The 20,082-nt window shown below is 49.3% G+C and overlaps 3 protein-coding genes across 3 annotated transcripts in view; all 3 read right to left on the bottom strand.

Annotated features, from left to right (window-relative positions):
- Positions 1 to 294: 294 nt before the first annotated feature.
- Positions 295 to 2,093, bottom strand: TMEM25 (transmembrane protein 25). The gene is made up of 6 exons (XM_062508780.1): positions 2,009 to 2,093; positions 1,642 to 1,926; positions 1,122 to 1,412; positions 764 to 1,048; positions 576 to 662; positions 295 to 477 (listed from the first exon to the last, which is right to left on the bottom strand). Exons 1-6 carry the CDS (start codon positions 2,091 to 2,093, stop codon positions 404 to 406), a joined length of 1,107 nt encoding a protein of 368 aa, XP_062364764.1. The 3' UTR covers positions 295 to 403.
- A 715-nt stretch (positions 2,094 to 2,808) lies between these two features.
- On the bottom strand, positions 2,809 to 3,693 carry TTC36 (tetratricopeptide repeat domain 36). The gene is made up of 3 exons (XM_062508815.1): positions 3,585 to 3,693; positions 3,147 to 3,335; positions 2,809 to 3,077 (listed from the first exon to the last, which is right to left on the bottom strand). The coding sequence occupies exons 1-3, from the start codon at positions 3,691 to 3,693 to the stop codon at positions 2,809 to 2,811; spliced, it is 567 nt and encodes a 188-aa protein (XP_062364799.1).
- A 3,515-nt stretch (positions 3,694 to 7,208) lies between these two features.
- The window catches only part of KMT2A (lysine methyltransferase 2A), a 39,249-nt gene continuing 26,375 nt past the window's right edge, over positions 7,209 to 20,082 (bottom strand). The window contains exons 22-36 of the mRNA XM_062508682.1: positions 19,465 to 19,623; positions 19,067 to 19,184; positions 18,909 to 18,987; positions 18,501 to 18,661; positions 17,655 to 17,840; positions 12,746 to 17,039; positions 12,355 to 12,435; positions 11,780 to 11,844; positions 11,223 to 11,393; positions 10,612 to 10,686; positions 10,160 to 10,334; positions 9,671 to 9,778; positions 9,148 to 9,231; positions 8,649 to 8,778; positions 7,209 to 8,291 (exon numbers count right to left, since the gene is read on the bottom strand). Coding sequence (XP_062364666.1) covers positions 8,016 to 8,291; positions 8,649 to 8,778; positions 9,148 to 9,231; positions 9,671 to 9,778; positions 10,160 to 10,334; positions 10,612 to 10,686; positions 11,223 to 11,393; positions 11,780 to 11,844; positions 12,355 to 12,435; positions 12,746 to 17,039; positions 17,655 to 17,840; positions 18,501 to 18,661; positions 18,909 to 18,987; positions 19,067 to 19,184; positions 19,465 to 19,623 — 6,162 coding nt within the window. The 3' untranslated portion in view covers positions 7,209 to 8,015. The remainder of the gene's footprint in view (positions 8,292 to 8,648; positions 8,779 to 9,147; positions 9,232 to 9,670; positions 9,779 to 10,159; positions 10,335 to 10,611; positions 10,687 to 11,222; positions 11,394 to 11,779; positions 11,845 to 12,354; positions 12,436 to 12,745; positions 17,040 to 17,654; positions 17,841 to 18,500; positions 18,662 to 18,908; positions 18,988 to 19,066; positions 19,185 to 19,464; positions 19,624 to 20,082) is intronic.

The raw sequence follows: 20,082 nt of genomic DNA, 5'->3' as shown, positions 1-20,082 counted from the left end.
CTGTTGGGACGGCTCTCCCCAGCTCCTGTTCTGCTGCCCTCCCACCCGTCTGCCACAGCATCAGGGACAGGGGCAAAGAAGATCATGCATCAAGTCACAAACCTGCTAAAGCAAAACTGGTGCTTGACTTTACCCCAGGAGGAATCACAGTGCTAGAGCGTGGCTATAAACAGCTTTGATGCATTTTGATTTTAACAGAATATTGGTAAAGTTCATGGACTACATAAAACCATGCCTTGGCTGACAGCGTAGCTCCCAAGCCCTGCATAGCATAGCACAGAGCTGGGGCTGGTCAGTTCCTGCTTCCCATCATGGCCTTCCTGGCACCCTCAGCTGCTCAGCTCCGGGGGCTGGTACGTACCTGGTGCCAGGCAGCCCTGGCTCACTGGCACCACACTGGAGCTCACAGCCAGATCTCATCGCTGCTTGTGCTGGGCACTTTGTAGATGCGCCCGGACATTGGGAGCTGGACAAAACCTGCAGGACAAGGAACTCATTGCCTGTTGGAGCAGCCAAGGAGCTCCATGTCCCACAACACATCTTTTGGGGCTGCTTGCCCACTTGGTTCCCCTTACCAAGCTTGCTGAGGACCAGGGAGTTTTCCAGTCCCACCAGGGCACTCTCTTCTCCCTTAGCACTGGCTCCTGCATCCTTGAGGGAAGCTGCAGGGAAGCAAAGGGATGAGATCCAGGACATCTATCACTCACCCAGGCAGGACCTGGGGCCCCAGATGTCTCGCTGCACTAGCACATCAGGGTTTTACCTCCATCTTCCTGTGCAAGGTCACCCAGGCGCAGGTTGGGTGGCAGGGACCGGGTCTGGCGGGGCAGACGTGTACCCTGGGGCTGTGGTGGCTCAGAGCTACTGCAATGGGAGCACTGGCTGGGTGGGCTGTTCCCTCCTGCTTGCCCCAGACCTTGCACAAGCTTGGGCAAGCGGCATACCAGGCAGGCAGCACAGGAGCCCAGGCTGAGCAGGGCGGCTAAGGCCAGGGCTGCTCCAATGGCAACACCCAGGACAGGCAGCTCCACACGGGCATCCAGCAGACCTGCACCGGCAGTACAGAACCCTCAGCACCCTTCCACGGGGCCATTGCACCATGCCCACCCCTCAACAGTTACCTGTGGGCAGGAGGGAGGCAGTGGTGATGCCCACACTATTGGCTGCACTGATGGAGAGGTTTCCAGCTGTGCAGCTGAGACGGATGTGAAGCGAGTGGTTGGCCAGGCCTGGGTAGCTTGTGGCACCCAGGAGGAGAAACTTGGAAGCGTTGGTCATCACACGCCCATCCTGGTCCACCCAGGTGATGCTGGTGGGTGGGTTCGCTTGCACCAGCACAAAGAGCACCAGGAGAAGGCCAGTGCCCTCAACCTGCTGGTACCAGGTGCCTTCCTGCAGGATCTCTGCCTTATCTGGGTAAAAAACAGGCAGTGAGATGGGCAGGAGGGATGGGGGCAACATAGCAAGGAGCAGGATTTGTCTTGCCTGGATCCAGGAACGCTTCTTTTGCACAGGACTGACAAGATGCTGCCCTGCTATGGCTGTGATGGATGTAGGTCATGGTCCTGCCCGAGCTGGATAGGAGCCCCATATGCCCACCCCACATCCCAGTCTGGAGCAGGCCAGCACTGCAGACCTTACACTGCAGATTGAGAAGGATGGAGGTGTTGTAGGTCTCACTGGAGGTCCGGTTGGTCAGGGAGCAGTTGAGCTGGTGGTCGGAGCGCTGGCCAGTGAGGGTGAGGATGCTGGCAGTGTCTGCAGTCGAGATGTTGACTTCTTGTTTCTGACCGTTGAGGTACCAGGCCAGTGTGGCACCGGGGAGTGGCCGGGGAACCCAGCAGGTGAAGATGCGACTCTCCCCCTCCTGCAGGGTGCACGTTGCTCGCGGCTGCCGGTCAGTGGTGGGGTCCAGTTCCTCCAGTGCTGCCAGAGAGCCCGTGACACATCAGAGCTGGGCAGGGGTCCTGCTCCTGGAGTCATGCACCAGAGCCCACCACAGCCTTACCTGCCAAGCAGAGCGCCAGGAGGCTGAGCAGCAGTAGCAGCAGGAGGGAAAGGGCAACCCCTGGCCAGGCTCTGGGACACCCCATCTTAGATCAGCTGTGCTCAGCGCTAGGAGAGAGGCAGCTAGAGCAGGGACATGGGGGCGTCCACCGAGCTGGGCCCCGGTGTTCCAGCACAAAACAGGGTCGGAGGACGCGGCCCAGCTGCACCTTACCTGCGGCATTGCTGGCGCTGCGTCCAGCCCAGTCTGCAGTGCGGCTCTGCGCCTGGGCCCCGGCACGCAGGGCAGTGCATCGGCGGAGGGGCGGGCCCTAGCACGGCTGCGAGAGCTCGTCCCTCTCGCCGAGAGCCCGTCGCCGCCTTCCCCGGGCGGGATTGCGGCGGGGTCAGCTCCGCTGCTTGGGAGGCCGGCCAGAGATTGCCCAACCGGGACGGGGTGTGCGCGTCCCCGTGTCTCCACTCTCCCCTCTTTGAGGAACAGGCCCCAGACTTGCACCCACCGGGCCACCCATCTCAGCGGCGCTGTGCACGCTTGGGAATCGCACCACAATGCCTGCAACGTCACAAGCAGAGCTCAAGTGCTGGGAACAGAGGGAGGTTTATTCGGGGTGGAGCAGAACGAGACAAACACAGCAACGTGCTTTGGTACTTTCCAGTCCCTGGCTGTTAGCCAGGAGGAGGAGCAGGAGCTCTGGGAGCGGAGGTGGACCTTTTCTGGGCACCGGGAAATGTCCGCCCGGGCCAGCTCAGGAGCACGGCTTTCCCCAGCCCACTCGCTGCCTGGCCCGTCTCCTGCCCGTCTCAGTCGCTTCCAGTGCCATCGGGGTTGCGCAGCCGACCGAGCATCTCGCAGAGCATCTGGTTGCAGAGCGCCGAGTAGGGGTTGAGAAGCACGAGCTGCTGTCGGGCGAAGGCGCTGCCCAAGCGCGCTGCGCGCTCCAAGTCCCGCCGGGCGTCCTCGTCCCGCGCCTGCAGCCGGTGGATGAGGCCGCGCTGCACGAAGCTCTGGCAGGCGGCGCGCCCGCGGCCGCGGCTCAGGCGTATGGCAGCGTCCAGGTCCCGCAGGGCACCTGGCAACGAGGGGAGGCATTGGTGGGGGCTGGGGGAACCAGGAGACCACCCGCACCTGCGCTGCTCACCTGCCACGTCCCCGCGCAGACGCAGGGCCTGGGCCCGGTTATTGTAGCCCGAGGCGCGCTCGGGCAGCAGCCGAATGGCTTCACTGAACCGCTCCAGGGCCGTGCTTATGTCTCCCGACTCAGCCGCAGAAACCCCCTGCAGCTCCAGCTCCCGGACTTGATCCAGCAGCTCCAACGGAAAAGCTTCCACTGTTGCAGTGTAAATGGGAGACCCTGACTTGAAGGTGGAGGCACCAGGACGAACCGCGGGGCCCAGTCCCCTTGCCGCCCTACGCTCGCAGTCCGGGAAGGGAGCAGACAACACAGGGCGGGGTGCTGATGTCCAGCCTCGAGCAGGCACTGCTCCCAGCCTGCAGAGCCTCCTTCCCTGTCCCACCTGCTTACCCTATGGAGACCCTTAGGGCAGTTCCAGGGAGAACCCGGCACAGCATCACTCACCTTCATCCTGGACATCCTCCTCCTCCTCATCCAACCCTGGGATATCCCCAAAAGGGGTGCTGGGGTTAAAGATGGTCTGCAGGACAGCCCTGTCGTTCGGCGTGGCCATGCTGCTGTGTCACTGAGGCCCGTGACAAGGCTGCAGGCACGAGCAGGCTGCCACAACCCAGTTAATGTTCACACTGGCGGCCCCACCGCACCCTGCCTCATCCTATCACACCTGGCTGCCAGGCCCCACCACCTGGCCAGTGGCCCCCAACAGTGGCCCAGGGTGACCCGCACATGCTGGAGCCAAGGGCTCCTCACTGAACACCCTGTGCAGTCCTGGGTGCTGGCTAGGGGCTCCCATGCCTTGTGAGCGTCCTGGAGAAGTAGCAGCTCCTTAGTTCTCAAGAAGAAATGGAGAGAGCCCTCTGCAGCAATAAACTTGACATGTTTATTAATTAAACTATCACTTAAATAAAAAAAAGTGCATAGAAAATAAACATGTTTAAAAACTCCTTTTTTTGTTTTTTTACAACTATGTACACTTTTTATTTTTACATTCAGTCTTTTGCAGAGCTTTCAGCATTTTTTTTAAACTATTAAAGTATTTCCTTCTTCCCTGTGGCAGGGAGTTAACACTGATGTACTTTAGACACATTTCCTCTTAAAAAAAAAAAAGAAAAAAAAAAACAACCAAAAAACCAAAACCAAAAAACCCAAAAAACAACCAGTAGATTGGAAGAACACAAGAAAAAATAAGTTTTGTTATACATGATAAGTTGTCAAGAAATGTATTTCTAGAACATAACCTTGCCTTTGCAGAGCTTTTTTTTTTTCCTTTTTTTTTTTTTGAAACAATTATTCACCTACCTGTAGTTACTAAAGAGACTGTAAGTTCAAGAAAAGAAACACCACAAGTATAGTTCTTGGCTGATAGACGAAGCTACTGTACCTTGTTAAAAAGATACCAGGAAAGCACAGAGCACATTTTTCCCTATATGTAGGTGGTACCCCAACATTCATAACCAAAACAAGAGGAAGGAAAGGAAGAAACCAAGTTGTACAAGTACTGACTGTAACAAGAAGGGCCAGGAAAGGCCTAGCCACTCGCTCCCAGCTTCTGGCCCTGGATGCCAATGGGGAAGGAGCAGCAAGGCTTTCCCAGAGCCATGAGCAACTGTAACACAATCCTTATCTATAGTGTTAAAGAGAATTAAAAGCCATGAACTGATACTGAACTAGGCTTCATTACACGGTGCATTACTATATTAGTTCCTATATATATTGTATTTATAGTTATAAAAAAATTTGCAAGTGTTGAGAGTGGACCAGTGTATGGGTGAATGGCATGATTCTGCACAGACCGTCCTGCTGAAGAACTTGGTATTGCTTTAAAATGAAAGAAAATCAGAACAAAAAGATACCCAGCCCTTTGCAATGACCCGCTTCTCCTTTAAAAAAAAACATGTCAGTTTGTAAAAAAAAAAAAAAAAAAAAAACAGAAACGCCCTAAGGTTCCTTTTCTAGTATTTTCAGATACCATGATCTGTGTCAGTCCTTATAAAATATACATTCATACAAAGGGAGCTGGGTGCTCCTGGCCAGCCCGGGCTGAGGGCGGGTGGGCTCAGCTGCCCTGGTTGCCCCAGCCCTGCTGCCACCGGCCCCACTGGCCCGGGCTGGCCACGGCAGGTGCAGCTCCCTGGGGGTACAGACAGTTTCACTGGCCACAGTGGCTCTGCCGAGGCAGCCACAACGGGAATAGCAGCAAAGCGGGCAGCCCGCTGGCTCGGCTGGTCCCGGCAGGAGGAGGTTGCCTGGCACTTGGATCTTGGGGGACTCCTGAGGCACGGTGCTCCCCTCAACCCTCCTTCCCACTTCTCCCCAAGCGGGGTGGCTCTGGGCAGCGCTCCCCAGCGGAACCTCCTCCTGCAGCCAGGAAATTGGGAGACGGCAGCAGCGAGGGAGTGAGAAAGCGGAGCTGAGCTCTGGGATAAACTCGGGGGCTTTGCCATGGCGAGGGCTATGCCCCCGCCCCACGTCAGAAACGGAAGGAAAAGGGCCAAGAGCAGCTGTGCCCGGGGCCGGGGGGCCCAGATCCCCTGGGTGGGCACTCTCTGGGCTCCTCAAAGTATGTGCGTTCCCAAACTGTCAGTGCATCAAATCATCTCAGTAACAAACACAGCGTCAATGTGACTTTGCTTTCAACAGTTACCAACAAATTATCCTCACACAGTGCAAAAACAAGAGGAAGTCGGCAGGTTCCGAACCTCTGAGCGCTGCTTTTCTTTCTCAGGGCAGAGGAAGAAGTCTCAAGAACAGAGAGGTGTGGATGAGGGATGCCCCTCTGAGAGACCTGGGGAGTCAGCAGGCACTCCCGGCTCCCTTCCCACCAACTGCCAGCGCCGGTTCAGAGCAGCCCTCGGATACATCAGCTCCGGGAAGAGTGGCTCCTGTAACAACTGCAACCCAACCACCAGGAAAGCTCAGAAAAGCGAGAGTGCTTTCTGCTTTTCCTTCTGCACAGAAAAACAGATCTGCCTTTGAAGGACGGACTGTGGCAGGAGGTGTGTGTGTCAGACTGGCCTCCCAGCAAAGAGGTATCGAGGATCAGGTCTCATCCTGTCTTGCTTTTCCTTTTTAAACCCCTGCAAGGTACCAGTGTGGGCAAGACAGAATCAACCTTTCTGCCCCAGTCACACACTGTCCTCCCAAAGAGCCAAACTCGTACCATGCTGGGCAGCTCTCCCTCCTGCACCCATCCTTATGGGCAAATACAATTTAAGATCCAGTCAACCCTCCCAGAGACAGTTACTGAAGTCAAAAAGGCAGAACAAGAGTAAAAAACAAAACTAAAGCAACCCCCCCACTGGAGAAAGGCTCAGACTGTGTCCAGCCAGGTATTTCCTAGAACCGTCCTATGAAAATAAAAAAATCATTAAAAAGAGATTCTCTTAAATTAGGATAATACCACTGTAAAAAGCCTCGTCATAAGTGCTTTCCCCTATGAAGTGCTTCTCATAGAAAAATATACAAAATATATTTACATTTATAAAACCTTAAATACTAAACTGTAAACAGAACAGAGCAGAATCCAATGTTGTCACTATCAGGCTTGGGTCTCTCATTTGTCTCTCTCTGGTTTTGCTCTGAGGCACAGGGCAGACCCCATGGGGAGGAGGACTCACACTGCTCCAGCCAGGACAGTGGTGTCTGTCAGCTTGCTCAGACCTGGCCTGGTTCCTCACCCACTGTGCCAATGCCTCACGTTTCCTATGTGGTTTGGGATGCTGCGTGGACGAGGCCGGCTGGTGCTTGGCCTTGCCTTTGCAGAGAACTTTGGCTCCATTTTGGTGCCCTTGCTGTGTCTTCTGGGGAACACAACACGACTACAGCCAGACTGAGCATAACAGGCATCTGGCTGCAGGGTCGCTCTCCTGCCTGCCCCCTCCCAGGCCTGGGACACTGCAGCATGGCAGAGCAGAGTGGGTGCCTCCACACCAGTCCTTCCTAGCTCCTGCTCTACAACAGTGTGCCAGGGCTGGCTCACACTCCCCTTCCTCTCTCTAGAGACCTCTGTCCGACTCCTTGAGACATGGCTGGCTGGCTGTGCCAGCCGCTCGCTGGGCAGAGGGGGAAACCAGCTGCTGGAGATGGGACCCAGAAGACCACTTCCCTCCCACATGGCTGTGGAGGGAGAGTGCTGGTGAATGGGAGCCTTTGCTGGCAAAGATCCACAGTGCCCCAACTGTTGGCACAAGCCCTCTTTGCCAAAGAACGCCAGTAGTTCCCCTGCTCTCAGGCAGGGATTTCAGAGCAAGACGTCAGTCAAACTCCTTGTGTCTAGTTGTGGGCTGCTCTGTCCTGCTCTCCTCACGAGCAGCCAAGCCAGCCTCCCACGCCACAGAGCCCTGCACAGCAGTACACCTACTGCCACTCACACATAGTGTTTTGCAGACTGTGCAGTCCCAGGGGTACGTGGGTGAGGCCCAGCCCTTCCCCCCAGGAGGCAAGCTCAAATACTGCACTATCCAACCACTGACTCTGCCCTAGGAAGGAGAGCTCTGGCCAGGAGACAGAGAGGGCACGACCCATGACTGCTGCCCTGTGCCTCGGCCCAGGGTGACCTCCCCTCTCCTCTCCCACTCATTAGCCCCACGCTGCGAAACAAATACGGGGGCAGGGGGAAATGAGAATAGCAAAAACATAACCATGCTGAGGATCTTCTCCAGCCGCCCATGTCTCTCACAAGGGTGAGTGTGCACATGCGAGACATGAAGATGTGGACTCTGACAAACACAGCCGCCAGTCTCAGGTCCCTGAGCCCAGTCCATCTTCACTGCTGCTTCTGGCCTCTCTGTCCCACCCGAGTGGCCAGGGAGGGACTCACTCGAAGCTTTGGTTCACCCCAGGCCCTGCAGGGCTCACTTGCAGCTGATGGAAGTTCTAGTTTAAAAACTTCCTGCACTTCTTGGCACCGCAGTTACAGGGCAGTTTGTTGCTGGCATCTTCAATGGGGAACTTATAGTCATAGGTGAGCTCTTCCCCTCGGTAGATTTTGCGCATGGCAAAGATGACAATGTGTTTCTGGCCATCGATGTTGATGACCCGGGAGTAGCAGTTGGGCTCGCAGGAGTGGTTGATGAAGCGGGCTGCGTTCCCGTGCATGGTGGCATCCACCACCTCGGAGTCATCAATGCGGAACATGTAGCACCCGATGCCCTACCCAGGGAAGACAGAGGAGGATTAGTGCAGGCAGGGTAGCACAGCCACCCCAGCAGACATCCCAGCTCTGAGGGAGTGTCTGCAGCCCCTCTCCACTGGGCCTCACACACTCCCTCCTGCCTGAATCATTTCATCCCCACATTCACTGAGACTAATCTGAGACCCTGCCCAGATGACAGAAGGGAATGACAAATGCATCTAAAGCTCCAGCAAGAATGAAAATAACCCAAGAAGTCAGTAAACACAATTTGAGATGCTCCCAACAGAATTTTCATGTGGGCCTATCCTACCTTCACAGCCACTTTCTAGCTCTCCCAAACTCTTTAAGAACATCTACAAAAACCCAAAACTCACCTTACTGTCGTAGTATTTCTCTCGTTTGTCAGTGAGGATGGAGCGAATGACATTGCCTGAATATTCGATCACCATCTCACCTGCATCGATGTTCCTCTTGCAGAACAGACCCCGGCCATGGATAGGAGACCTAAAATGCAATAAGGAAACCAAACAAGACAAGCAAAGCTCAAGAACATTAGATTGCCAAGGCTGCAGAAAACAGGTTGTTTGTGACAAGGACCACTGCAGTACTGCTGACCCTTCTCTGAGGGAACACTAACAAGAACACCACCAGGTCACTCTGAGCTACATCTGAGCTACTGCCAAGGTAAAGCCAGCAAGGCGCAACTGGTCTGTGCTGAGGATTGCTTTTCAACTACATAACTTGGGCAGGGAGAAGGAAGAGGGACAAAGCCTCAAGCCTGCTTTTCCCCTCAATTTTGTAGTCTGGCTTCACAGGTTTCCAGTTTTCACCTACCTCTATCCTATGGGCAATGGCATCAAAACAAAACCATACCTGTAGACACCAACTGCCTCCTTGGAGGTCTTCTTCAAGTGCCGGAAGCGCATGGGCATTGGGAGATCCATACTGGTCGCCCTCCTAGAACAAAGAGGCACTGCTAAGTGATGACCAGTATTTGAGACTCTGTGCCATGTATTATCCAGGGCACTTTCCAAGGTGGAGTAATTTATACACTGTGACACTGCAGCCCGCAGAGAACGCAATCAAAATTAATGCAGTGTTTTCATATATATATATATGTATGTAAAGATAATTCCTCCCTTTTCTCATCAAATTCTCACCAGACTGTTTCACATTAGAAAGGAAAAGAAGCATTTGAAGGCAGACCGGTCTGGTGGTCACCTTCAGCTGTCACTTCTCTTGTTATTGCAGAAGTCACCTCTATGTCTGGCAGTGCTTGGCAGCTTTCAGTGTTTAAATACCCCTCAAAACACACAACTCTTAATTAAGCCAAATCTGCTCATTTTAACACTCCAACACTATTTTCCCCTTTGAACCTTTAAGCCCTGCTACATACCGGGCTGATTTCAGCTGCACTTCTTCCTCTTCCTCATCATTTGGGTTGTATTCTGGTGGCTGACGGTGTTTAGACGCCAAGAAATTAAACATATCAAATGTAGATTTCCTGCAATTTAAAGAGACCAGAGGGAAGTTTGTTTTACTGTCTGAAAATAAACATGGTTGCCACAACAGTCTGACATGTTTACAGCCTCCCCTGTTCTGTCCTCTCAAAGCCCTATGCATCAGGGCAGACATAGGAGGTTCTGAGAACCTCCAGCAACAGCCTCAGCCAGGAAAGCTTTGTCAACCCAAGCAAAAGGCCACGAAGTGGCACAGGAAAATACACAGAATTCAAAGATTCTCAATGGCTGACTTTCATGTGACAGCTGTTAACATTTTACTAACAGCTTTAGTGCTGCAGAGATTTGTTGTTCCTGCCCTGCCACAGCATTAGTTATGGAGCCAAAGGTCTGTTAACCCCAATATTGACAAGGCTCACACTTGCCTCAGGTGGACTTCAGCCCGAGCAGAGCCATGTGGGTTCAAAGGAGGCTCATTGGCCTCCTCTGGCTTGTGAAATCTGAACTTGTAGTTGTGGCAGTGCTTCGCCCCGTACAGTTGCTCTATCAGGAACACAACAGTATCATGGATAATCCCCAACATCCTCAAACCATTCACACCTGCAGTGAGAAATAGAGCACAACAAACACTAAGTATCAGTGCAGATAGAGCAGGAAGATAGAGCAGCTTGTCACAAAGAGCTGTGACACCACACACCTGTCACAGCAGCACAGTATTAGCTATTGCATTCTATGTGGGAGTTTCTAATCCTTCCATTGGGAAGAAATTACCTTCCATTGGAAAGAAAGCCTGCAGCAGGTTAACTGGAACTGTTAAGATTCTAAGACCCTCACAGAAAGATCAGTTTGCTTTCCCACATTCAGCACAGGCTGTTACCTGCAAAGGACAGCTGCTTCAGGCGGGCATTTGAACGAGCCTCTTGCACTTTGTCAGTCAGTGACTTCCAGGCATCTGCAGCACACACACACACACACATGACAAATCATGACAGGGTATTCAAGTGCTAGGACACTCATATTTAAATAAACTAATTGAAGAATATGAAGTTTCCAACTTTATACAGGCCATAAATTAAGATTCTTGGATGCAATTGCTTTCATCCTTCTTGAAAATTCTCAGTGGCATAAGGCAAGGTGTTCAATTGGTCTGGAAGAAAAGTCTGGACACCCAATACTCCACTGTGTGATCCACACTGCCTGTTTCTTGACAAACTATGGTTCAACATCACTGGTCAACTGATAAAACAAAGTGAGTCTGTGATATATCTATATCTATATATATATGTATATGTAAAATCTTGCAAAATGGTAAGAAAAATAATAGAATCCAGACGTTATCAGGAACTAGGATTGACTAGGGCTGTAAACCAAGATATTTCTATTTTTTTAAATCTATAAATAAAGCAAGTAAGAGGTCCTCAGAAGTAATAATTTTACTTCTAGTAAGGACAGCAAAAACCAGTACAACCAACACTGCGCAGTTCTCACCTTCAATGCTTTCTGCGCAGATCTGAAAACCATCATCACTAGAGATCTCAAAAACCAAACCCTTTTTTGGTTTCTTCTCACTAAGACACTCTTTTCTCTTTTGTTCTTGCTGAAGCCAAAACATAAGAGGGGAGCTGAAAGTGCTCTCTTCTTCCTCTAGAGCTTTTGAGCCTAGAAAAGACAGAAGCCAGCATGAAGACAGGAATCAGAAAGAAAGATGATTTTTACACCTGGTGTTCCACAATTGAAAATAACTTACTGACTTGCCTTTTCACCAGCAAATGCAGCCAAGAAAAAAAAATCTAAAGAGTGTTGCAGTAAGCGTGTGAAATCTCAAGTGCTGAAAATCTTACCAACTAAAATCAGAGACAAAACTATTTGTCCAAGATCTACAAATAGCAAACAAACCTTTCCTCCCCTTACAGAAAGATTAAAACAAGCTAATAGCCCTGACCCTTTTCCTGACAGAACGACAAACACAAAAATCTAATCTTTAAACATCACTTTCCCACTCCTGGAGAATTCTGACACTAGGTGTTTTTGAAGAAGTGACATACCTGCATTTTCTTGCTCATTTATTGAGTTCTGTGTTGATTGAGGTTCTGGGACCACAGCCGGTTGCCTTGGGAGGGAAGGAGGAGAACATGGAGAAAAATAGCTAACAACCTGCCTCATTTCCTCAGCAACCCTGAGCAGTAGTCTTAGACAGATACAAGAACTTTTTTCCAGATCAAATGCTCTGACATGAATTCAGCTGGAAACGAACAAACAAAAAGATTCTGCTCAGTAGTATTTCTGTTTGCAGACTCTGTCAGTCTGTGGGCAGCAGCCGAATTTCACACAGCCTGTGAATGGCTCTCTGTGTCAGCCCCACTCAGGAAAAAGGTGTAGGCTAACATGCAGTCAGACACTGCTGAATGAGCATCTCATCAGCAGGGACACTGAGCTTCCCAGAACTACAGACAGCTTAATGCAAAATGATTCCATATTGCATCAAATTGTGAGCATACATTCTCCACTGAAAGCTCCCCAGGCATTTTAACTAGCAATGGCAGACTTACTGCATTCTCCATACAAAAGCCCTTCAGCTCAAGTGAGCATAATCACACAGAAAGGTCTGTTCATCCCTTACCCTGCAGACTGCCCATGTGGCTTCTGCAACGGCTGATCTACGCTGGCTGCATCCTGCACATCTGCCTTTGCAGCAGGAGTCCTGGAAGAAAAAGATTTGGGAACATTCAAAATATCTGCCAACCCACGTGTGCCATAAATGAGACTGGAAAGCAGGAATAGATCCACTGGGAGTTGCCATGCCAGATTGGCAGTTCCACAGAACTACACAAGTGGCAACAACAGCTCTTAAGATACAGAGAACCACATCATGCTTCCAGCACCTCATCAGAATCAAAAGTTGCACTTCAAAATTTGCCTTGACTTGTAAAACTTGCTGGCGAAACTAGCGCAAGATTCTCTCATACTGTTACAAAACCTCAGGGATGAGCAAAACCAAATTCTCCTCTTACCCTGATGAGACCTGGGGTACAGCAACAGCCCCCTTTTCGGGACCGTGAGCTTCAGAAGAACCAGCCCATGCGTGAGAAGTTTTGTGCTTCTTTCCATTCCCTTTGTCTAAAAATGGCTGGATGCGTTTGACTTTTGGCTTCATTTTTGTGGCACCCAGCGCAGAGCTACTCGCAGACTGCTGGCCAGGTGAAGGGGAGCCTCCTGGAGATGCTGAACTGGCATGCATCACTGAGGAGGAAGCCTTGCTTTGTTCGAGTCTGGTATTGTTTGGAACATCGACCAGCTGTGGAAAGCTTGACAACTGTGTAGCTGCCGTAACTGTGCTAAGGTCCAGCTGGGAGGATGCAGCCCCGGTTTTGTTGGCTAAGAGTTGTGTCATGTGCTGAAGCTGGTATGAGCCTTCTGGGTCAGCAGACGATGGAGCAACTGTCATGCCCATTGTCTGTGCTGAGGGTAGAACACAAATGCTCGATGCAGCTGTCATGGCTGCCGTAGACGGAGTTTGAGATGCTCCCAGTTGTGAAAACATCCCAGAACTTGGTGGTAAAGTCATGTGCTGCTCCTGAAGACCAAGGCTTTGCTGACTAGCTTTGATCAGGAGGTTGCTTATCGAACCAAGGTCCCCCAATAATCCAGGGCTTGTTAACGTTACTGAACTTTGTCCCAGAACGTGACCAGCAACTGACCCACCAGTACTAGGGGCTGCTGTGGCCTGCATGGATACAACATTCAACACTGAGGAACTTGACGTTAGGCCTGATACAGGCCCTGCTGGGAGGTGACTGGCATCTGCACCAATAATGCTGGGAGATGTGCTGACTGCAGTAGTGGTCCCACCTTGTGGGAGCAAAGATGTTTGCTCAAAATACATGACCCCAGACTTTGACCTTTTGATAATATTGGGAACGGTTCTATGGGATGTTGAATTCGCAATGGTTCCCAAATCCAATGGGTGGTTAGAAATCTGTGAAGGAGCAAAATTAATTAAGGTCATGTTGGAGACCATATCAGAAGGAGCTATAGCAGAAGGGGTTCCAGAAGGAGCCAGTTTCTTGTTCTTCCGTGACTGCAGACGAGATATGGGCCGTTTCTTGCCCAGGGCAGCAGCTGGTGTAGAAGCAGCAGTACCAAGGTCTGTCCTCTGATTAGCTTCAGACACTAAGAGCTGAGGATCAGGGGATGGCTGCACCCCGATGAGAAGACCTGGTGAAGGACTGCTGATGTTTGGTGGGAAGCCTGTCTGAGCAGGTGTGGAGAAGGGATGTATATGCTGGTGATGGGACATGGGCAGTAGACCCTTGCTCGTGGGAGGGAATAACGGCTGAGATGGAGGTAAGCTCGGATTCAATCCTGTGGTAAGTGTGAGCCCACTCCCCATGGGCCCCAGCACTGAAGTGTTGGTTTCCATCACACTTTGTGCAGAACTAACAGAAGGTGTTAACTGTATCTTTTGGGTGACACCATTGGGAAGCGTTTGGAGGACATACAGGGGCTGCATGTTTTGATTAACTACCAGAAGTTTTTCTGCAGCTGGCTTGAGGTGGGGTGGTGTTGTCTGCACTGCAGCGTTGGAGATCTGCGATGGGCCGGGACTGTCAGTGGAGTTTGGCACATACTTCTGGCTCTGGAGGGGAACAGTGGGGGATACCGGCACCTGGATACCTGGAGTCCCACTGTTTCTTGTTAAATCTTGGTTGCTGCCATGCCCTTGCTCGACAGGGCCGCAGGATGGGCTGGCTATATGCTCTGCATCTATGTGACCCTGGATGAAGTGATCAGGTGTCATGTGTCCTTCGGGGCTTGGGTCTACCCCTGGACTCAGGAGAGCTGCATCGCCTTCCCCTGAGGCAGATTTTTCTGTGACTGTCACTCTCTTCTCCCCAGACTCTGTGGAAGGCAAGGCAAGCATTGACCTCTCTCCTGAGGAGGAAAGTGAAGACTCTGAAATGACAGCAAGCCTGTTGTGATTTTGGCTGGGCACCGTAGGGCTGCGAGTGGTCAGAACAGAGAGATCAGAGGGAAGCTCCAGTGGCAATTCAAATTGCTCCTCTGCTGATATGGAGGAAGAGACACTGCTGTCCACTGGTTCGGTGGTAGGCAGCTGCTGGGAGAACACCTCAAACAAACCCATATCCTTGCCACGGTTGCTGTCAAGACCTAAACCTTCTCCAAGGGTCAGGAGTTCAGATGATGAGGACTCTGGACTTTCTCCCAAGGCCTGCATAGACGGTGTGTTCTTCAGCACGAAGTCCATGATGTCAGAAGGGAGTATGTTCCCGCAGTCATCGCTGTTGTTATTGTCAGAGTCGGATTTCAGAAGTTCTGTGTTGAAAGTGTCCAGTAAGTTCTTGTCAGCGGGTGTGCTTGCATGAGCCCTGCGGCCCGTTTCCAACGAGCTCAGCTGTGCTTCCAGAGAGTCCTGACCCTGAGCTTTAACCCTGCTCACAGGGTGGCAGTTATCAATCTTAGGGTCAGTTTTGTGAACAGCGGAGCTCTTGGTGACTTGCACTTTCTCACCAGCTTCTTCAGTTCTATCCAGCTTTAAGCTCTCCGTCCCATTCTCTTTGCCACTCCTTTTAGTTACCTGGCTGACTTTTCTGGCTGTTGCTGTGACACTTGTATCACTTTCAGTTCCATCATCCACACCATCTAGCTGTGAGATTTTTGGAAGATCACACTGCTCCTCCTCCCTGAATAAGCTATGGGATGCGAGCCTTTCCTCCGTGTTTGAGGAAACCACTGTCCTTGTGAAATTGTAGTAGTATAAGTCGTCTTCATCTGATGTGCTCAGGTCATCCGCTCCATCCACTTGTCCTTCTGCAGACCGCTTCCCTCGCTTCTTGCCGGTTGAGTTACTGTAGAAGGGAATGTCCTCCTCTCCGTAGGACCTCACACCATACAGAGGAGTCAATCCAAAGAACATATTGGATCTGGCCCGAGCACTTCTCCTTGGATACCTCCGCTTGTATGAGCCTTCTTCTTGAGCTTTAGCACCATCCTGGAGCATCAAGCTGTTATCTTGAATGGCCAAATTTTCATATGTGTTATTCTGAGATTCCTGTGCTGGTGCTTCATTTGGACTTCCCTGAATTACAGGGTTCTCTTCCGGGCTTTCTGAAGCTGAGGAGGGCTCTGCCAAAGCAGCCAGGTCTGCCCCTGCAGACTGAGTTTCAGCATCACTTTCCTGCTGTGCATTTTTAGACTGGTTTTCACTTTCCATCTTGAGAGGAGTCAGAGTGACTTTAACGGTGCGTTTCCGGGGTGCCTGTGATTCCTTAGGGGCTGCTTCAACCTGCACTGCAGACCCTTTAGATTGCCCTTGTGAAGATGGAGACTTCTCACCAGCTTTTTCAGCAGGAAGGTTATTACATAACCTCTGGCTAATTTCTTCAGTTGCCAAACCCTGATTGCCAAAGTCTGGTTTCAGTTCATCACTGCCTGCTGCTTGACTTGTCTCTGTAAGAGATTTCAGGGAATGCTTCTCTTTAAAACTGTCTTTCATTAACTTTTTGCCTTTCTGACGTTTATCTCTGGGGGCAGTAACTACCTGCTCACTTGCTGCAGGAGATCTATTGTTTACTCCAGCAGCCTTCAAGGCTTTTGCATCCATCTCATCAACCACAGTTGTTTTCTCTGGCTGTAAAGGTTCCATGTGCTGATCTCTGTCTTTCCTTGGGCCTCTCTGATGCAAAGGTGGAAAGGATATTGCTTCTTTGGAAGGAAACGATCCTGAACACTCTTGAAAGATTCCTATTTTACTCATTTCTGTGCCTGATGAACTTGTTGGCTGAGTGGACACTTTGGAGCTTCCTCCAGAAACAAAGGTATGAGATGAATAATCCGGGTCCTTTGAGGTTTTCATTTTCTCTCCCTTAGAAGGTGTACCTTTGGCTACTAAATCTGAACTACTGGAATGTTTCCCTTCTGTAGATTGAGATGCATCCAGCTGGTAAATTTTATTTCCATTTGTAGCCACTGTTTTCTGGGAGCCTGAACTGGTAGAGCAACTTTGAACTGGAGCAGTAGTAGGACCTGTGCTCACCGACCCCACAAAGCGGTCAGCACTTTTGATGGTTGGTTCATATTCTGAAGAGGGCCCCATGCTGGAAACTGAAGGCACACTGTGCCTGGAGTAAGTGTTCCCAGCTCGTGGAGGGGAAATCATCCGGAGTTTAGATTGTTGCTGTGACAAAGAAGAGGTGCTGTGTCTCCGAGAACCAATGCTCTTAAGTCCCGAGGATAGCAAAGGATCTCCTACTGTCACTATTTCATGGGTCACTGGGGTAGGACTTCCTGAGAAACAAAGGCAAGAAAGACTGTCAGGTGATCTTAAACCTTCACAGTGAATGCACATTCAATTCCTTCATAACAAAACACAAGAAATTAAAACCCAGCAAAGCTTTTCAGCCAAACAACACCAACACGTGGTGTTGATACTTTAGATAGGTATTAAAAACTTGATACCTTCAACCAGGATTCGGCAAGTTTGTATCTCAGGGTTTGTCATCTCAACTTGAGATGTGAATTTTCAACATCAGCTTGAAAGAAAACATTAGTCAGAAATAGCTGCTGAATTACAATACCAGATTTCTGATTCTCTCTGGGAAAATACTGACTGACATATTAAGTCCCTAACTGATATCACAGTGCTTTTGGCTCACACTACTATATGGCACAAATCCTGTCTCTTCTTCATCCCAAGGGAATGTTTGTTTTAGCTGTACATTTCTCTGCAGGTCATCTCTACTGTGTATTGTTAGAATTTCCCTCAACCTATTGCCATTTCACTGCTTTCTCTAGAAACAGTGAACTAAACACCTCATTCTGTAAGAAGCCAAGAAAGACAGGAAGCAAACAAGAACTAATTCCAAAATAAACCTCAGTCAAATTCAACAGCACTAGAAATACCTGCAGAGGGTAATGGTCTTGAGCCAGGAGACCTCTGTGCAGATGGGTAACTCGGTGCCCTGATCCTGGGACCCTTTGAGACCACTGGATAGTAACAGGAACTAGAGATCTGAGAATGCAAGGGACGATCTGGTGATGGTGGGTTAACAATTTCAGATGTATTTCTGGTGTCTTTCGGTAGAATTTCTGTTGTTGTATAAAAGAGAAACAGCAGTATAAGCCATCACTGAGCCCTAAAAGCTATGATCTGATAAAGTATATGCTACTATTATGTTCCACTTGGAGAACCAGGGTATTTGTTAAATAAACAAATCAAAGAACTGACATCAGATAATGTCTCGTTTCTTCTTGTAAGACTATTTTCAAATACTTGTAGCAATTATTCATCTTACACATGAAATTCCACTATATATTTATAGAGTTTAAGATCCTATGTTAACAATTACAACAACTATAAACATTTAAAAATTTTTTCACAGCTTTACCCTTGGATACAAGGAAGCAATCTGGAAATACAGAAGCACAATATAACTACTCAACACTGTATTGAACAACCTCAGTTATTACAGCCCAACACCAACTCCAAACACAGTTCAAAGTTTTAGATCACTAGAAAATTCTATGTGCTGTAGACTAGAAACCATTCCTGCAGCAGTGTTTGTTTGGCTCAAGTTTTCAAAGTTAGCAGTACATCATTAAAGTTGTAAAGGAGCTTAAAGTCTTAAGATGCTGTAACATGGAAGCCTGAATTGGATTCTGATCCAAATTTAAGAGATCTGGTTTAAGAGATGCACTATGGCAAAACCATACAGAGAATATATTTCTATGAAGTCCTTAAAAGATTACCTGTAAGGGGAACTGGGCTATGGGCAATTGTTCTATTATCATCATGCTCTACAGTGCTGTTGATGTCAGGTTCTATGACTGGAGGTCGGCACTCCATGATCTTGCAGGTATACACACAGCGCTTCCTGGCATCTGTTGTGCTCCAGTACACCCTGGAGCACCTGGAAGATAATTCAAACAAACCAATTTACTCAACAGTTGAGTAAACCTCATTTCTGTTTTAAATTTTCCATTTCTCAAAACTACATTGGCCAAACCTCTCCTAGCAGAACACACTGCACACCTGGCTTAAATTAGAGATTCCTCATCAGTGTAGGAAGAACTACAGCCAATTTTCCCGTATGTTCAGTGCTTGTTTGACATGAAATACACTGAAAGACACCAAATCTTGAAACAGCTTATACTCACTGATAGCCAATGGGAAACAACTTATCTTCACAGTCTGAGAGGTCATTCAGTATTCCTAAGCAGTCTATCGTCATTGAACCTGAGCAGAGAGAGGAACAGTTCTGTGAACCAGATTCTAGCACCAAAGGTGGATCAAGTATCCAGAGACTAGATCATACCAATCATCATGTGGATGTTCTCTGGTTCCAAGCCACTAAGAAATTTTCTTCTCAAACTGATCCCTTCGAAGTCCACAAAAACTCTCCTAAGAACTTCAAATCCATTTTCAGGAACCACCTGAAACAAGCACCAACAAAACTACTTGTTAGTTAAAGGAAGTACCATATGTATCGATGCAGTTTGTCCTACTTGATCCTTAGTTTGGTCTTCTGGTTTTTGAACTACCATACATGCCAAACTTCCCCAGGCCAGTTGTATTACTGACTTCTTTTTAAGAGCAATGCGATTCAGCCCTTGTTAGCAAGAAACACATTTAACAAACTTCTAAAAAGTACTCATAGTTACAGGCTAATCTCACCTTCAGAGAGTGATGCAGAGAGTGAAAGAAGAATCTTACCTCTCCTTTGATCAAATCACGATGTCTCTGGCAATAAACTTTCTTATCATCCAGAAAGACACAGTTCTTGACTCGTGAGCACATGAAATGATAGTTACTGGTACAGGAAGTGAGGCAGCAGCCTACTGTGGCACCTGACTTCTGGCAAAACTCACACCTCTACAAAAGCAAAAAGAAAAAAACAAAAATTTAATCTCTTTAAAACCAGACCACCATTGCTGTTGGCAGTCGGGGTTTTTTGGCACAGACAGAAGTTTAGAGTAATGCTTGATCTCCTGCTTCATTACTGCTTCATTTCACTACAGTGACTCACATACACAAGCGAGAGACATGGAGGAGGAGGTGAGAGGAAGAATCCCTCACATGGAACAACATTTTCATTTGTGGACTGGCTCTTCCAGGCCTTTCCCAGACTTTCCTACTTGTGCTTCATATCCAATCCTCACAACTGCAAGCTTCACTTGGTCTCCACAATGTTTCTTAACTGAGCAAGGATAAAATAACTTTCCAAATACCTTCAGTCAGTTCTGCTACACATAGCATTAAAAAATACTGCAAGGAAAGGACAGAAAAGAACAAATGCACACAAGGCATCTTTCAGCTGGGCTCCTGTCTTGT

This window comes from Cinclus cinclus, chromosome 25, assembly GCF_963662255.1.
Source record: "Cinclus cinclus chromosome 25, bCinCin1.1, whole genome shotgun sequence".
Lineage (NCBI taxonomy): Eukaryota > Metazoa > Chordata > Aves > Passeriformes > Cinclidae > Cinclus > Cinclus cinclus.
This window is presented reverse-complemented; position numbering and strand designations above follow the sequence as displayed.